A 19,026-nucleotide genomic window follows, 5' to 3' on the forward strand; every position below is an offset into this window, starting at 1 on the left:
ACTGCCAATGTTTACATCATCGAGCTGTCAGCTGGAGGCACCATGTGCCATACCTTTAAACAAAGAGACTGTCAAGTATAATGCATCAAAATTTAGATTAAATGATACCTTGTGTTTCACCATAACAAACCGGGCAGAGACCCCATGCATCGTACTTCGCAATGCTACATTGGGGCACTGGATTGATCCCCTTGGAGATTCCCAAATAGGCACTGGTGTCCTGCTCGAAGTAATCAATAACATAGTGGCAGGACAATCTGAGGCCAGTGGAAAAACATTAAACCAAAAACAGTCCCCTGTGAATATCACTACACTATTGCTAAAAAGTAAGGTAACCATACTTGAGCGATCATATTGGCAAACCAATAATGCTACTAATGTCAGAGTATGGCCGTGGTGCCCTCCAGATAAGTCTTTTCCACCAGTGTTTACACACTGCCAATCTAAAAAGATGCCTAAGGTAGAGGTATCTCGAGGGTTCACTTTGTCGCCGCCTTTAAAAAGGATGGCTATGACAGGAAATAAAACAGGAAATGTAAACGAATGGCCATTTTATCAATGGGTGTTGACAAATTTAGCAGGGGCTGCTACCAGTTTATCAGCCTTTGCAACTCTAGGTGAGTCACAACATGACATTTGGAATGTATCAGCAACCAGAACTAATACTACACCAGTGATATTGAATGATATCAAATATAATAACTTGTTGGCGAATTATTCAGCCACAAGGGCAGCAGTTTGTATTTCGGCTCCCTTCTTTTTTATTTTAGCAGAATTTAAAAATAAAAGCAGCATATTAGATTGTAGAAATGTCACCTGCCAGTTGACAGAATGCTGGAATGGGTCTGCATCCTTAGCACTGCTGGTGCGGGTTCCAACCTTTGTCCCTATACCGGTGGATGCCGATCCTGATAAATTTCCAATAATCTCCTTGATTAGAGAAAAGAGAGATTTTGACATCACAGCGGCCATTGTGACAGCCATTGCAGTGTCGGCTGTTGCAGCGGTGACTGCGGGTGTTGCCCTAGCCAATCAAGTTCAAACAGCAGAAACAATAAATAATATAGTAAATGCCTCGGCAGATGCCATGGTAAAACAGCATAAAATGAATAGCCATTTGATTTCTGGGATGCTACTTGCTAATCAGCGAATAGATCTATTACAAAGTAAAATGGAAGAAATTGCTGATATTCTTCAAGTAAGCTGTATAAGTCATACTAAACACATGTGTATTACACCCTTGAAATATAATAATGAGTCTTTTACAGAAAGTACTAAATTGTCTAATTTTTTACAAGGAGATTGGTCGCAACAGGCTGAGGAGCTACAAGAAGAATTCCTGCTCAAGATTGCTGTTTTGAATGGGACCAGAATAGCCCCGATTGAGGTCGGAGACTTCACTTCCTGGCTCACGTCCACCTTCTCCTACTTTAAAGAGTGGGTGGGGGTGGTGCTCTTTGGCTTATTGATCCTTGGGGGAATGCTCTTCATGCTCTGGTTGCTCTGCAAATTTAGAAACCAACAACATAAGAGATTCTAATCACTCAAGCGCTGCTTGCTCTAGAACAAGGGACATCCCCCCAAGCTTGGTTGAATATGCTTAAACGATGAGACACTATCATTCAATGGGGTATCCTGAGGGCTCGTGTTCCCATTGCACCAGGAATCCTGAGTGGTAGTGTTCCACACTTCCCAGGGCTCGGGTTCCCATTGCACGGGACATAAGTGTGGAGGGTCTCACAACTGTTTAACTGCCTTGAACGCCTTACTGGTAGAACGGTGGGCTTGATCGGCGAAATGACAGTTGGGAATTTGTTATAGCAATATAATAAAGAAGGGGGAGATGTTGGGAGCTGCATTCGCCATTTGACAATGGCGCGGCTCCGTGAGGGAGCTGTGAATGAAAGTGCGCCTGCGCAAGGTGCGCTGGCTCCCCGCTCTCTGGTTTTAGTCAGAGCCAAGCCGAGTGTGCGCATGCACAAGGTATGCTAATTAGGTGACACTTGGAGAGCCAATGAGCATGCAGCACATTCTCCCAGGGCTCTATATAAGCCGTGGGTTCTGGGGCTCGAGGTCCTTCGCCACTACCATCCAAGAGAGCTGTAACACTACCATCTAAGAGAGCTGTAACACCATCTAAAAGAGCTGTAACAAGTAAACTGTCAGAAGAATCCTGAGTGTGGCGTTCTCCTTATCGGCGAGGCGGCGCGTCACATTTTATTAGCTGGTCCCTCTGAAGGAGATTTTTTTGCAAGCCTTTGCTCTCATATAACAAGCTTTAAAATTTTGGGAAGTGCTTCTTACTCCAGAAAAGATTCAAAGGCAATAGCTTTTCAATATTTGAGACCTCAGTTATTTCCTAAGCAGATTGTGGCACAGAAAATTCCAATAAGAAAAGATAGTTGGGGCTGGAGAGATGGCTCAGCTGTTAAAGGCTAGGCTTACAACCAGAAATTAGAGTTCAATTCCCAACAACCACATGGTGGTTCACAACCATCTGTAATCGGATGTGATGCCCTCTTCTGGCTTGCAGGTGTACATGCAAAAAATGGAATGATTTTCAAAAGTTGTTAGGAGATATTAATTAGCTAAAACCTCACCTTAAGCTCACCACAAAAGGACTTAAGTCTCTGATTGATGTTCTCAAGGGGGATTCAAATCCTAATTCCCCTCAACAATTAACTGATGAAGGAGGAATAGCTTTGCAGAAAGTAGAATAAGCTGTTAGTTATTAACAGATAAATTAGATAAACTATGATCAATTGTTGGCTGTTTTGCATTATTACTACTCGTGCTCACAACAGTCCTTTGGCAAATGAAACCATTAATGTGGATTCATCTTTCTTTCTCTGGAAGTAAAGTTTGAACATCCTATTATGAAATTGTTACTGTGTAGAATTGTAACAAAATTATGAAAGTATTTTAGAAAGAATGTCTTAAAGATCTGATGAAATGTTTATTCCTTATTCCAAATAGCAGTTAAATTGGTTATTGAAAAATACTGATGCCTGGCAGTGGTGGCACACGCCTTTAATCCCAGCACTTGGGAGGTAGAGGCAGGGGAATTTCTGAGTTCAAGGCCACCCTGGTTAGTTCAAGGATAGCCAGGACTACAAAGAGAAACTCTGTCTCAAAAAAACAAAAAACAAAAAAACAAAAAAACAAAAAAAAACAAGAAAGAAAAAAGAAAAGAAAAAAGAAGAAAAGAAAAAAAAAAGAAAAATACTGATATTTGGCCTATTACATGGCAAATGTTTTAGGCAAATTTGATAATCATTATCCAAAAGACAAGTTGTTACACTTTTCCTCTATGCATGCTTTTGTATTTCCTTTAAATTTACACATGCAGCCCATAGAAAATGTGTTTACTGCTTTTATAGACAGCTCATCTAATGAGAAGGCAGTATATGTAATTGGATCACATGTTCATTTTCTTGAGTTTCACCCTCCTTCAGCCCAAATAATTGAACTATGTGCTGTAGCCACTGTTTGAAATGCTAGAAAAATCAAGCTTTCAATTTGTATACTCATAGCCAGTATATGGCTCATGGTTTATAATTGCTTGAAATTTTTCCTTTTTTAGATATTGCTACTTATCAAACTTTACAGTTATTTATACAAATACAGCTTATTTTAAGAAACATATACTGTTCCTTAACTTTATAAGACATTTAAGAGTCATTCTGGATTGCCAGGACCCCAGGGCAATGCCACAGCAAATTTGTATACCAAACAGATTATAGGCCTTACAAAACAATTAGCCATACAATCTTATTCTTTACATCATCAAAATAGTAATAGCTTGAGACAATAATTTGGTATTTCTAGAAAGTGTGAAAGTCAAATTGCAAAAAATTGTTCTCAGTATCCTCAATTATTTCATAATGGTGTTAAGCCTTGAGGACTTATGTAATCAAATTTGGCAAATGGATATTACTCATTTTTGATTTTGGAAAATCAAAATATGTACATGCGACTTGAAACCTTATTAGGCTTTCTAGTTGCAACTGCTTTAACAGGAGAAGCAACTAAAAATGTAATTAGTTATTGCCTACATTATTTTTCTATGCTTGGTGTTCCATATCAGATTATAGATAATAGAGCTGGCTATTGCAGTCAGACATTTGAGATGTTTTGTTGACAATTTAATATTACTCATATTACTGTGATTCCTTATTATCCTCAAGGACAAGGAATTGTGAAGCAGATGTTATGGAACTTTAATATCTCTAGAACTCTGTGACTGTGGGAGAAGGAGCTACTGGTGCTTCTGACCTGGTTTTGCAAGGAACTCTGAAAAATTGGCTTTCAAAAACTAAAGAGGGGGAACTATACCCTCCAAGGTCACCAAAAGCACACCTTGCCTTTGTCTTACTTGTTTTAAATTTTTTGCAAACTGATGCTAAAGGCCAGTCTGTAGTGGATTGCCACTGGCATCCAGTCACTTCCAGCTCATTTTCCAGGGTCAAATGGAGAGACCCCTAACTAATTTATGGAACAGTCCTGACTGTTTTAATTTGGGGTCGTCGCTCTGTCTATGGTTTTTTCACAAAAGGAAAATGGAGCCCGATGGCTGCCTGAAAGATTGTTCCGTCAAGCGGTCACAGATCCTGAGCCCAATAATCATGATACTAATGATGAAGATGGCTCAAAATCCCTATCAGCCAGCTGAGTTAACATGGCATATAGTCTCCATTCTTACTGGAGAGTAAGTGTTTTTTATCAGTACTTAAAGCCGCCCACTATATACCTGGTGACCAGACTTTGTGTCTGATCCATGCCAATTAGTAGCTGGATTAGATACCTGGGACATTCCCACTTACAACTTTATTTTCTACACTGCTTGGATAATCCTGCTGCTTTAACCTTTGAACCTTGTATCTCAAACAGATTGGTTGCCTTCACACAGGATCGCTCTCAGCAAGCTCAGCTATTCACCATGGCAGTTATCCATCGCTATGAAGAATTGCATTGAGTGCATGCTCACAGTTCCTTTGGTCTGAATGTGGCTTTGGTCTGTATGGGAAAGAGTGTGCCATAGATGGCCAGTTAGTCAAAGACGGGTAAGAGTGTCTTGAGCTCCTATAGACCTAAGACAGAGGCATACATCAATAATGCTATGTATGTTCTCCATGATGGGTAATAAGGAGCAATGTAGACACCAACCTAAGCCAGACACGGTCACCCGGCCACTCTTTACCCTAGACGGGATGAAATCTTGTGCCCTGTCCAGCTGCTGCCACTGTTCATCTTTAAAAAACTAATAAAGGGGAATTGTGCCCTTCCCCTAGCCTTGAATAGGCCTGGAAGACCTTGTTTACCACAATAGACCAATTAATAGGACCTAGGTGGAGTTAGCCACCTTGGCTGTATATATATCCTGCTACAGGAACTTAGAAGAATAGACTGCCCGCTGAGCTTGCCCTGAGACATCTCCAGCTGTGACAAAGGATGGGTTCCCCCACCCATCTCTGGGTTTGGTGGGGCTTTCCCTTTAAATTAGAAGAACTGAATATTAAACTTTGAGCTTTGATCAGAAATCTCTGTCTTGGCTTCATGCTTCTCTCGCCTCTCCATCTCCCCTTTTTCATTTCAAGCCCCCTTTTGAGATGAACCCAATTCATCCATGGCCCCAGGCAGCTACAACAGCACACGGAAAGTCTCAGCCAGGGCATGCCAGCCCTTCAGGTTCCTACTGTAGCCTTTGGTATAGGGGTTTCTCCTCAATGCAAACATTACCACCTGGAGACAGAATGGAAACCTGTTAATAGGAAGTAAATAAAACTTGCAAGGCTCAGGAAGTTTCTGAAACCTACATATCCCACCCCACCCCCCTAAATAAGCAGTGACAATTCTGTCCAGCAAAGAACTCTTCTGTTAGTCCAGAAGATATGTGATTTGTTACATTGAGAATTAGCTTTATGGGTTTTTTTTGGGGGGGGGGTGGCATTTGGTTGGTTGGTTTGGTTTTCAGAGACAGGATTTCTTTGTATATCCTTGACTGTCCTGGAATTCTTTCTGTAGATCAGGCTAGCTTCAAACTCACAGAAATCCTCCTGCCTCTGCCTCTCTGGTACTGGGATTAAAGAGGTGTGGCACTAACAAATTTTAAAGCTGAAAATGTACTGTGCTTAGGGCTGGAGAGGTAGCTCAGCTGTTGAGAGCACTGGCTGCCCCTCCAAGGACCTGAGTTCAATTCGTGGCATACAACCACCACGACATTCAGGTGTATGCAGATAAAACATTCATATACATAACAAATCAATATATCTTTAAGAAATTACTGCCCTTAAGAAAGCTATAAACCAAAGTTGGAATTCCAAATATTAAGGGCTTTTGGTTGATTTAGTCATTGCTCGATCCTACAGAATTTTAACAGAACTTGTTTATGAAAGGTAAAAGGTCATACGGGACAAAAGCTTGTTTTGCTGGAGATAGACTTTGTAAAACACATGGTAACCTTCAGTTTGCAGCAAACAGAATGTAACTTTGTTCTTCCACTATATAAACACCTTACTCCAGGCTACTCTCTAGTTCAGGGTGTAACAGATCCTTATCAGCTCAGGACCTCCAAGACTAAGTTCTCTGCACAGAGATTTATTTGCCCCCGAGGAACAGAGGGCAGGGAATAAGAGCCAAAGGCAAGAGATAGAGGATGAGGGAGAAGGGGAAGGTGACAAGGGAAAGGAGGCAAGTTTTTTTTTGTCCCTGCCTTTGGATAGAGAGGAGACAGACATGCACATAAGAAAATGATGGTTTATATAAAGGTACAAGGGGAAACCCCGAGCTAACATGAGCTTTCATTTTAATTGGGCATATTAATTAGGTGAGCCAGAGGGTGCTTTTGATTGCTGGACTTTAATACTTTGAAAGCTGTACCTTGGTAGTCAGCCTCAGGAGGAGGAAGTGGCCAAATAAGGGAATAGCCACCTTGGTGGCTTGCTTTAGGAATGTAATATAATGGTTTTTGGCAAGGTAGAGGAAATCAGGGAGAAGGATCAGGCCTGCCAGAGCCATGCCTGCTACATTTGAGCTGCCCAGAGTCCCTTCATAGAGTGTAGCCCTGGCACCACTTATTAAAATGAGTTAATGTTCTGACTGGTGAATCTCTGAATGACCCCAGACCCATACAGCTTTCATGAGTCTTCACGCATGGCAGGGTCTATTGCTAAGATAGCTGCCTATCCATTCTCCAAGCTCTCATGAGCAACCCTTTTCTTTTTCTCTATTAGTAAGTAACCTGGTAAGCTCACTGGTTCTCTAATGGAGTGATGGAATCCTCCCCTTTGTTGGTTATCAATGCCTTTTCAGGGGGTGAGACTAGACATTTGTCATCTCTCCTTGGAAAATGTCACACGCACCACTGTACACTCTGATTTCATCTCCAGCTTTTAACCCCTTCTCCCTGCAGCCCCCTATGCTAATCCTTGGTGCCATTCCTGAAGTATGTGAACCGGGCCTTCCTGCTTTTACAGGCTCATCCTAGGATATAACACTGGAGCAGAGAGAGATCAAAGATGTGTAGTGGCTGTCACCAGTCATTCTAGCACTAAGGATGCTGAGACACGAAGGTTGTAGTAAATCCAAGTCTAACCTGGGCTACAGTAAGAGACACAATCTCAACTAACCACTAACAGCCAAAGAAGGAAATACGTAACAAATAAGAGAAGATGGAGAAGGAAAAACAAAACAAAACAAAATAAAATAAAATAAAATAAAAAAGAGAAGACGGAGCTTCAAAGGTCTGCACTCCTTGACCTGGTCAGCGCCTGCATAACCGGGGGACTGTATTGTGGTCACTGGAACCCTCCAAACTATCTCACCTCTTTACAAAGGCTCTTAGGTCCAGATATACAGGTAGAGAAAGAGAAAAAAGGAGGGGAAAGTGGAAGAGAGTTAGGACTCCTGTGGTCCTCAATTTTGCATCTGAAGTATTGTGAAAAATGTGGCGCAGCTACAGTTCTGTGGGTCAACTGCAATGCCGCAGCCGCCAAGCGTTCGCTTCCGGCTCGAAGCTGTTCCAGTCGCTAGCGTGCGCTGGGCGGAGCATGCAAATGAGAACGCGGCCGGGTCTCCGCGGAACTCTGGGAACGGAAGAGCGCACACACACACATTAAAAAAAAAAAAACCCTTCTCGGCCTCCTTGGAATCCCTCAGATTTGTCCTGCGTAAAGGGGTGAACACGATAGAACAGGAGGGTCTGTATTGAGCGCGTGTTTGCGGGCGCGCGAGTGTTGGTGACCGTGAGTTGAAGGTGCGTGCGCTGTTGAGTGTTGGGGGCGTGTGTGGGCCGTCCGTTATCGCTTCTCGGCCTTTTGGCTAAGATCAAGTGTAGTATCTGTTCTTATCAGTTTAATATCTGATACGTCCTCTATCCGAGGACAATATATTAAATGGATTTTTGGAAGTAGGAGTTGGAATAGGAGCTTGCTCCGTCCACTCCACGCATCGACTTGGTATTGCAGTACCTCCAGGAACGGTGCACCCCCTCGGGGGATCTTGACTATGGTTGTAAAGTTAGATTGTGTGGGAAATTTACTGTCACTCTTTAAACGTTTCCTACCTACTGTGTTGTGATATATCTCAATTATTTTGCACGAGGTTTTAGAACTACTGGGTTTCCCATTTCTTTTGCTTTTGTACCGGTTGATATTTAAAAGATCCCAGGATCTTGACAGTTTTTCCACTTTACCATGTTGGAGGTGACTTAATATTCAGGAGCCAGAGGTCAAGTGTATAGAGTCCAGCCTGGCACTACAGCAAATTCCTTTTTTTCTTTTTCTTTTCCTTTTTTCTTTTTTCTTTTCTTTTCTTTTTTTTTTTTTTGGTTTTTTCGAGACAGGGTTTCTCTGTTCTGGAACTCACTCTGTAGACCAGGCTGGTCTCGAACTCAGAAATCAGCCTGTCTGCCTCCCAAGTGCTGGGATTAAAGGTGTGCGCCACCACAGCCCGGCCCTACAGCAAATTCTATGGTAGTCATTTTATTCTAGGGGTTTCTATGAGTACCCCCTGGCTGTTATGGCGTTTGGTAGGCGCAATATGCTGTCCTTCATCCCAGAGACCCACCTGCTCCTCTCTCCCGGATGCTGGGATTAAACGTGTACATCACCATGCTCTGCCAGTTTAAATCTCGTTTTCCTCCAAGAAAAGAAAAAGATGAAGCGAGTACATTTTGCAGTCCCAACCTGGAGCCTTACAGATGTTGTCAGAAAATGCAAGAATCAAAGAGACCCAAATCATCTTCACTTCTTAGGAAATTAAGCGGTGACAAATACGGCCACCAGGAGGCAGCATCTGCTCATTTCCAGCCCTAGCCTCTGGTCTTAGTTGTGGTTTAGAGATGGATGATAGATCCTATGTGGGGAAAGGAGCCTTTTCAATATTTTGTTCCAGCTCCCTTTATGAGACACAGATTGTCCCTATCTCTCCACCCTCACAAACACCCCCTCCTGAAACTGGATTTTGCTGTGTATTCCAGGCTAGTCCAGAGTCCGGTTGGTCTCAAAATCAAGACGATCTTACTTGACTTCCTGAGTCTTCTTTCTTTCTTTCTTTCTTTCTTTCTTTCTTTCTTTCTTTCTTTCTTTCTTTCTTTCTTTCTTTTTTTTTTGGTTTTTGGAGACAGGGTTTCTCTGTGTAGCCCTGGCTGTCCTGGAACTCACTCTGTAGACCAGGCTGGCCTCGAACTCAGAAATTCGCCTGTCTCTGCCTCCCAAGTGCTGGGATTAAAGGCGTGCGCCACCACTGCCCGGCTTACTTCCTGAATCTTAAAGACATGGGCAACCACTGTTTCTCCATTTTGTTCATAAAACAAAAGAACTGGGGTTTGAAAAGTGGGTCTTTGAGAGGAGTGGGCAGGATGGACGGGTCTTTGTGATTCCCTGCTGATTTACTAGCTGCTCCTGGGCCTTCCTGATTCTCTGCCGTTCATCTGTTCATTTAGACATGTACTTGAGGAGTGGTGTCACACTCTGTAATCTGTAAGCAGTTAGGAGGCAGAGATGGGGATGTTAAGATGATCTAGGTTCTAGGTCAACTGGACCACAGAGACCCTGTCTCAAAAGAAGACACCAGTCATTTCCAGGGTGAGCTCCACCCCTCCTCTCATTCTTCTTTTCCCCAGAGCATGTCCTATTATAAGGAGGAGGGCCTTTCATCACTGAAACTTCTCCCACGGAGTGTCAGTCCAATCCAGTGTGTTAGTGAGGAACTGGATACATACTTACTCTGAAGTTCCAGGTTTTAGCATGCCAGAATTTGGGTTATTGGGGTTGTATAAAGTATTACCCCATTTACTAGCCTCTGTTTTCTTCCCCAAAAGTCCATACATAGGGATGGCAGGATGGTTTAACAGTTTAAGAGCACTGACTGCTCTTCCAGAGGATCCAGGTTCAATTCCCGGCACCCACATGGTGGCTCACAACCATCTGTAACTCCAGCTCCAGAGATCAGATGTTATCTTCTGTCCCCTAGGCTCCCACAAGATACATGCAGACAAAACACTCACAAAGTAAAAACAAAACTTTTCTTAAAAGCGCGCGTCAATAAAATTGTCAGAGAATAACTAAAAGATTTTAAAAAAAACTCCCAATATTTTATTTACTTGTTTTCATAAAGATCTGTTTATTTTACTTTATGCATATGAGCCTATCTGTCCTGAATGTATGTCCATTTCCCTTCTGTGTGCCTGGTGACCAAGGAGATCAGAAGAGAACATCATATCCCCTGCAACTGGAGTTGCAGATTGTCATGAGCCACCATGTAGGTGCTGGAAGCTGAATATTGGTCTTCTGCAATAGCATACGATGCTCTTAACGGCCGAGCCAGCTCTCCTGCCCTACTTATATTATTTTATATGCATTTTTTTATGTGTGTGTGTAATGATGTGTGGGTGTGTATTCAACAGTGTGGAGGTCGGAAGACAACTCTGTGGAGTCTGTTCTCTTCTTCCACCTTTATGTGGGTTATGGGGATGGAACTCAGGCTGTCAGGCCTGTGGGGCCAGGGCCTTTACTGGCTTAGTCATGTTGCTGCCCACCCCTCCCCTCATTATGTTGGGCAGGATCTCCTGTAGCCCAGACTGGCTTCCAGTCTATGAAATGCAGACTTTCAAGTCCAGTCTTGGCCAGTTCTTACTAACAGAAGTGCCGAGGGCTAAGGACCCCTGACTGGTAAACTCCTATGTGAAGAAAGGTGTGACTCTACTATGATCAGGGGCTCTTCTCGGTGTGTTTAACCACACCACCCCTCAGAATTTCTGTCAGAGAGGAAGCCAGACACAGTGCTGTGCTCAGTGTAGCTGCAGAAGAGAAGACGAGCTTCCAGCCTCTGGGGTTCAGAGTGCTGACCACACAGTGAGACTCTGAGTGGGAAGCCAGAAAAGGAAGCAGTGGCTCCCAGCTCATCTGTCCTACTGCCCGGAACACTTACCTAACACTGATCACTTAAATATTGTTTCAAAAGCCCCTTCTTTAAAAAGCGTTGGTGAGCAATATCACCCCCTCAAACTAAAAACAAACAACCCCTCCTCCTCCCCCCCCCCAAAAAAAAAACTCCACCAGGACCTCACTGCCGCCTTTCCGTTTGTCCATTTACACCTTCCCTGCAAACATGAAAGATAAGGTGTGGAGTGAGAGTGTCCTTTCATTTCCTTGATCAGATATGTGTCGGTTTCTATCTTGGGTGTGAATCGCATGGCGAGGGAGTGTTAAAAACATGGCCTGACAACTTGTGGGTTTGGTTTTGTTTTTTTTTTTTTTTCTTTCTCCTTTTTCAGTTTCAGTCATTAGAACCTTTGTTCAAAGCCAGGGTTGTTTGCACAGTTCCTAGGTGGCGGGGTGGGTGACCTTGGCTAAGTCCTGTAGCCTTTCTGTGCTTCAAATTCTTTTTAGACAAAATGCACACGGATCTTGGAATGTTGTGTTTTGTTTGTTTCTCTGGTGATTAAACTTTAAAGTCTCAGAGATGCTTGACAAGCAGCCTGTTCTCACTGCCTGACTCCCCTTCCTCCATCCCTCCCTTTCATCCTTATGTTATTAGTTTTTTGTTTGCTTGTTTTTTGAAACAGGGAATTCTGTAGCCCAGGTTCATCTCAAGCTTACTATGTAGCAGAGGATGGCCTTGATTAAATAACTGATCCTCCTGCCTCCATCTCTCAAGTGCTAGTTAGAGGTATAGACAACCACAAGCGACTTTTTATTTTATTTATTTATTTATTTTATTTATTTGTTTGCTTGTTTGTTTTTCGAGACAGAGTTTCTCTGTGTAGTCCTGGCTGTCTGGGAACTCACTCTGTAGACCAGGCTGGCTTCGAACTCAGAAATCTGCCTGCCTCTGCCTTTCAAATGCTGGGATTAAAGGTGTGTGCCTCCACTGCCCCGCATGACTTTTTATTTTTGCATTTTGAAAGAATGTTAACTGTGTAGCACTGGCTGCTCTGAAATTCACCAAGGAGACTGGGCTGGCCTAGAACTTGTTGCCTCCCAGTGCTGGGATCACAGAGCTGTACCACCGTGCCTGATTCACTTATGAATTTTTAAAAAGAAAATTGTGCAGAAGCAGGCAGATCTCTGAGTTCGAGGCTAGCCTGGTCTACAGAGTCAGTTCCAGGACAGCCAGGGTTAGACAAAGAAACTCTGTCTTGAAAACAACAACAAAAAAACAACAAAAAGAAAAAGAAAAGAGGGGCCTTGTGAGATGGCTCAGTGGTTAAGAGCACTGGCTGCTCTTCCAGAGGTCCTGAGTTTAATTCACATCAACCGCATGGTGGCTCACAACCATCCATAATGAGATCTGAGGCCCTAATATGGGGTGTCTGAAGACAGCTACAGTGTACTTAAAAAATAAAAACCAAGCCGGGCAGTGGTGGCGCACGCCTTTAATCCCAGCACTTGGGAGGCAAAGGCAGGCGGATTTCTGAGTTCGAGGCCAGCCTGGTCTATAGAGTGAGTTCCAGGACAACCAGGGCTACACAGAGAAACCCTGTCTCAAAAAAAAAAAAAAAAAGAAAAAGAAAACTGCGTTAAGGGCTGGAGAGATGGCTCAGTGGTTAAGAGCACTGACTGCACTTCCAGAGGTCCTGAGTTCAAATTCCAGCAACTACATGGTGGCTCACAACCATCTGTAATGAGGTCTGATGCCCTCTTCTGGTGTGTCTGAAGACAGCTACAGTGTATTCATATATAATAAATAAATAAATCTTAAAAAAAAAAAAAGAAAAAGAAAGAAAGAAAACTGCGTTAAGCTTTTAGACTAGAGCCCGGCATGCAGTGCACTCTGTATGGTGGTGTGCCCTGTGCCTCCATGGTTCCCCTCTCTCAGCTTCTCCATCCTCTTTTCTGCCTTAGCTACCATTCCAGCCTGTTCCATCATTCCATCATCCCTATTTTGGGGGTGTAAAAAAGTTATTTTCTAAGGTCTCAGTCTTATACTAATTTCAGAAGATCTCTAAGGATCTGGAGACTCCCTGGACTGCAGGCCAGGTGACTGATTTTGTGGTAGGGAGGGGATGAAGTGGGGGCAAGGCATTCTGGTGTTAAACTCCGGGAAGCTCCTTTATCAGCACTTGCTGGAGGTGGCAGGCAGGAAAGGGCTGGACTCTCACAGTCTGGCAATGACTTCCCCTCCTCCCTTTCCAATCCTCTTTACACGTAGCTTTTACTAAGGGTAATCCTGTTGTCCTTTTGGTCACTTTGCCCTTTGTAACATCTCTTCCCCTTCAGGACAACCAGAACTGCTAAGCACGATGGCCCCACCCAAGTCCTACATTTCTAGTAACCTTTCCAGAAGCTTCTGGCTGACACATTCTTTCCTTTTGAGATCCCTCTGACGTCCCCATTTAATGATTTGTAAAAAATAAAACAAAAAAATCCCTTATGTTTTCCTGAACTGTCACTGCCTGTCACTCACTACGGAGTGAGACCTTTGAGGCTTGAGGTGTCTGTAGCCCTAGAACCCTGGCTCGCGCAGAGGAGTGAGCTTTATTTGATCTGTTTATTAACTCACTGTGGTACTTGGGACAGAACCCAGAGTCTGTGCACGCTAGGCAAACACTACTGTTGTGCCATCATGCCTGGTTCACTTGTATTTCTGAAATAAGTCCGTCTTAAGGTCCCCATACTGGACATGAATTCACTATCTAGCCTAGAGAGGTTATGCACTTAATTTCCCCTGCCTAAGCCTCCAGAGTACCTGGGATCACATCCTGTGGTTATGCCCAGTTGAACTTTATCTTTTAAAGTAATTTTATTGTGTGTGTGTGCTTTTTGTTTGTTTGTTTGTTTGTTTGTTTGTTTTAAAAAAAAACAGAGTCTCACTGTGTAATGCTGGCTGTCATGAAACTCACTATGTATAGCAGGCTGGCCTTGAATTCAGACATCCCCCTGCCTCTGTATGGAGTGCTAGGATTAGGCATGTGCCACTATGCCTAGCCTTTTAAAAGCTATTTAAACAAGAAGGCCCTTGGAGCTCTGCTGTTGGTGTGAGCGGGCTTGATGGAGGAATTTCCACTAAGGCTGCCCAGCTCCAGAGTTTCCCCATGAGAAGATGTATAGCTGAGCGGTGAGCATGCAGGCACGGAAGTCAGACAGGGTTTGCTCGGTCACATGGGACATAAATGTGATCATAACTTAGTCTTTTATCCCTCTGCAGCTTTCTGTGCCTGTAAGAAACTGACAACAGCCCCCCATATGCTATTGCGAGGTAATGGGGTTCTCAGCACTCTTCATGCAAGTAAGCTGAAGCCCAAAGATCACTAGGGTGTCCAGGCTAGCCTGGGCTACATAATGAGATTCCCATCTCAAAAAACAAAAACAGGCTGAGCAGTGGTGGCACACACCTTTAATCCCAGCACTTAGGAGGCAGAGGCAAGCGGATTTCTGAGTTTGAGGCCAGGCTGGTGTACAGAGTGAGTTCCAGGACAGCCAGAACTACACAGAGAAACTCTGTCTCAAAAAAAAAAAAACAAATGAGATTATAAAGGTATGGTGGCTCATGTCTTTAATCTTTTTTTTCTCCCCTTCCCTTCTCCCCCTCCCCCTCACTCTGGCCCTGTTCACTCTGGCCCAAAGGTTATTTATTTATTTATTTATTTAAGTAAGTACACTGTAACTGTCTTCAGACATCCCATAAGAGGACATCAGATCTCATTACAGATGGTTGTGAGCCACTATGTGGTTGCTAGGATTTGAACTCATGACCTCTGGAAGAGCAGTCAGTGCTCTTAACTGCTGAGCCATTTTACCTGCTTGCCTTTAATATTAAAGGCAGAGGCAGGTGAGTATCTAGGGCTATATAGGAAGACCCTGTCTCAAAACAAAAAAACAATCAAACAGAACCACCACCCCAGTGCTTGAAGCAATGGCTCAGTATTGAGCACTTACTACTCTTCCAGAGGACCCAGGTTCAGTTCCCAGCACCCATGTGAGGCAGTTACCACTGTCTCTAATTCTGGTCCTAAGGGATCTGACACTTCCTACTGAACACATGGGCAAATACTGACTCACTGACTTAACTGACACAAGGTTAAGAGCACTGGCTGCAATTCCAGAGGTCCTGAGTTCAATTCCCAGCAACCACATGGTGGCTCACAACCATCTGTAAGGGGATCCGATGCCCTCTCCTGGTGTGTCAGGCAGTGTACTCATACACATTAAACGGGCTTACCCTGGCTTAGCTGTATCTGTATGGAGGCTCTAGGTAAATACTGCTTTGCAAACTAGACGAAGAAAGCGACTTGAATGAGTACTACTGAATGAGAGAAGATTGTCAGAATCTCTTCGAGCAGATCTTTAGGTGGAAGGAAACTATTGGTGGTGCCCCGCAGCCAGATTGAGGGAAAGTGGATGGGGTGGTGGTGTCATTATTAGACATTCCATTCCATGCTGTCGTCAGGCGCAGCCACGCCTGTTCCTTTGGTCCTTCCCACCTCCCAGCCCTAATGAATTCTAGGCTCTATTCCAAATACTGAATAAGGTAGAAAAGATTAAATAAAGCGGTTCCGGATAGAACGCGCACTCCCTCCCCAGGCTGTGGCTGTAGAGGCCGGCTCAGTCCCTCCCTAGCTCCGCCTCCTGGACACTGATTGGTCCTCATCATGTGACGTCACGGGAGGGTTTATAATACGGAACCTGGGCAGCGGCACTGCAAAGTCCGCTGTGGCTGAGACTTGTCGAGTCCGGTATCTCCTAGGCGTAGCTGGCGGGGAGTGCGGCTGACTGAAGGTAAAGGAGGGTGTCTGGACAGTGCAAAGACGCCGGCTTGCGGGGTTTGGGGGAGCCGGTGTCCACGGCAGTCTGGGCAGTCGCAGGACCCTGGGGGTGGCAGTTACAGCGCCCGCAGGGGCGTGCCAGTGTTGTGGGTTTGCGGAGCTTGTGGGAGCCCGACCCGCATCGGGGCTCTTTTTGGGCACACTGCCCGACCGCCTCCTTCCTGCGAGGATTCTCCTCTGGAGAATGCAGATCATGGCTTCTGCTTTTCCTCAACCTGGAAGAGGGGCGCAGGAAAACAACCTTACATCGGATCTAGTCTGCAAGATCCGCACCCCCGGGGATCCTAGCTCCGGAGGGTTTCTCCGACCTCAGGACCACTCCTAGGGCCCCTAGGGCGGGAGAACGCCTGTGTTACACCTGTAGATAATTTTTTGTTTTTTTTAAAGAAAAGGGGAGGGAGAAAAGCATTGGAGATGGCTCAGCGGTTAAAAGCGCCTACCCTAAAACACGAGAACCTTAATTGACCCCTGAGACCCACATACTCTTGCAAGTTGTTCTGACTTCCATACTTAAGCTGTGTGTGGCTTACACACACACACACACACACACACACACACAATTTTACTGTGGAAAAAAAGAGGCACCTAAAAATCATATTTTAATAAAAGGAATATTTAGAAGGGTCGGGGGTACAGATTTAGGGAAAGGATCCAAAAGTTACAAATTCGTATTTATTCCAAACCTTTCTCTCTCTCTCTCTTTTTTTTTTTAGCCTTGTTTAGATAACCCAGCTTGTGCTACCTGCCATTTCAAGGCCTTCTGTCTTCCTGGCCTGTGCTGGAGCCCAAGACCTGCTCCTGAGGTCTACCCTGCTCCCTAGCTCGCCATGGGGAACCACTTGACTGAAATGGCACCCACAGCCTCGTCTTTTCTGCCACATTTCCAGGCCCTGCATGTTGTGGTCATTGGGTTGGATTCCGCCGGGAAGACTTCCCTTCTTTACCGCCTGAAGTTCAAGGAGTTTGTCCAGAGCGTCCCCACCAAGGGGTTTAACACTGAGAAGATCCGAGTGCCCCTGGGGGGATCCCGTGGAATCACTTTCCAAGTGTGGGATGTTGGGGGTCAGGAGAAGCTTCGGCCACTGTGGCGCTCCTACACCCGCCGGACAGACGGACTGGTGTTTGTGGTGGACTCTGCAGAGACCGAGAGGTTAGAGGAAGCTAGAATGGAGCTGCACCGGATCAGCAAGGCTTCTGACAACCAGGGGGTGCCTGTGCTGGTGCTGGCCAACAAGCAAGACCAGCCCGGGGCACTGAGCGCAGCCGAGGTGGAGAAGAGGTTGGCAGTCAGAGAGCTGGCAGCTGCGACGCTCACCCACGTGCAGGGCTGCAGTGCTGTGGATGGGCTGGGCCTGCAGCCAGGACTGGAGCATTTGTATGAGATGATCCTGAAGAGGAAGAAGGCACCTCGGTCCAGCAAGAAGAGACGGTGACCCGAGGCTGCCCCTACCCTACCTGCTAGGGGTCAGTACACATTATAGTCAGGCAGGGCCTGTGACCTCTCAGCCAGCCTAGGTGCTGGACCTGTCCACCTCAGAGGACTGAAGGAGCATAGGTGGCCCTGTGTGCCACATGGGGGAGGGGAAGTGTCTCCACTGCCCTTCACCTGTAGGGGCTGCAAGAACGGAGACAAATGTAGATGCTGACTCTACCTCGGCCCTGGCCCTCCTTTTCCTTCCCTGGCATTTTATTTGGATATATATTTTTATCTTTGCAGGGGGAGGGTGTGTCGAAGGTTGTCCAGAGAATGCATTTGGGGGTGAATTGAGAACATCTTTCCGCTCTCTACAGTTGGGGAGAAGGGTCTCCTCAGCCACTCCTCTCCTCACAGTTGTTCTGTGTCTGTGAAAGTGCCAAGAGTTCTCCCCATGTTTGTAGATCCCTGGCCCTTTTTGTAAGCCTCGCGTGTCCTCTGTATTACTGGGTTTTTTTTCTTTGTTTTTTTTTTATTTTTTTTTAAAGCATTTGACTGTAAGTTATTAAAGTTGGATGATTCTACCTCTTGTTTTGATCTGGTAACTTCCTCTCACCTTACTCAGCTAGAGGCCCTTGGAGAGTTTGGGATTTGCATGGAAAATAGGGGAAGGGGGTGTGTGTGCTTATCCCGAGTGAACAAAACAAGGACTCACAGATTAGATATGTACTTATGGGGTGGCTGGTGCAAATTCTGGAGGAAATTGAAAACCCCTAAAGCTACTGTTGCCTGACCTAGTTTAGAGGTCACAGCTCCCCTCTCTCCTCACTTCTCTGGCCTTTGCTCCTGAGACTAGCTGCTCCTAGATCTACCCCAGGGCAAAGTATCTGCTCCTAGGTCTCCGTGCCCATGACCCTGAAGTGTCTTTCTGGGCCCATCGGCGATTTGGTTCAAGTCGGTCTGACTTCTTTCCCCTTGTGGAGGACGTAGTAGAGATGGAAAGCAATTCCTGGCCTTAAGCCACCTCCAAGAGCTCAGTCCTGCTGACTGTGGCTCTCTGGCAGCAGCTGATGCTTCAGAGACCTGGGTTGGCCTGGTGACTAAGCCTGAGTCTTCAGCTGTGGGAACAGCAGCTCTTCTCCCAGAGGGGACAGCAGTCATAATCTACCCCACTCCCAACCTGTGAGACAAGATGGGAAGGGCACAATCGACAGATGTTAATAGAACAAGCTGTGATGTGCACCCGCAGTCCTAGCATTTGGGGGGTAGAGGCAGGAGGGTCAACCCAAGGTGAGGGAAGACCCCACCACCACACACAATAAGGGGTAGAATAATATGTTAATGT

At 45.1% G+C, this 19,026-nt stretch overlaps 1 protein-coding gene and 1 non-coding gene across 2 annotated transcripts; both read left to right on the plus strand.

Moving 5' to 3' along the window:
• Nucleotides 1-8,299: 8,299 nt before the first annotated feature.
• Nucleotides 8,300-8,490, plus strand: LOC114632213. Its single transcript, XR_003713055.1, has one exon. It is a non-coding gene; the product is annotated as a U2 spliceosomal RNA (small nuclear RNA).
• A 7,658-nt stretch (nucleotides 8,491-16,148) lies between these two features.
• Nucleotides 16,149-18,277, plus strand: Arl4d (ADP ribosylation factor like GTPase 4D). The gene is made up of 2 exons (XM_028780620.1): nucleotides 16,149-16,220; nucleotides 16,981-18,277. Exon 2 carries the CDS (start codon nucleotides 17,095-17,097, stop codon nucleotides 17,698-17,700), a length of 606 nt encoding a protein of 201 aa, XP_028636453.1. The 5' UTR covers nucleotides 16,149-16,220; nucleotides 16,981-17,094; the 3' UTR covers nucleotides 17,701-18,277.
• Nucleotides 18,278-19,026: the final 749 nt, after the last annotated feature.

Source organism: Grammomys surdaster, unplaced genomic scaffold (assembly GCF_004785775.1).
Source record: "Grammomys surdaster isolate TR1022 unplaced genomic scaffold, NIH_TR_1.0 371, whole genome shotgun sequence".
Classification (NCBI taxonomy): domain Eukaryota; kingdom Metazoa; phylum Chordata; class Mammalia; order Rodentia; family Muridae; genus Grammomys; species Grammomys surdaster.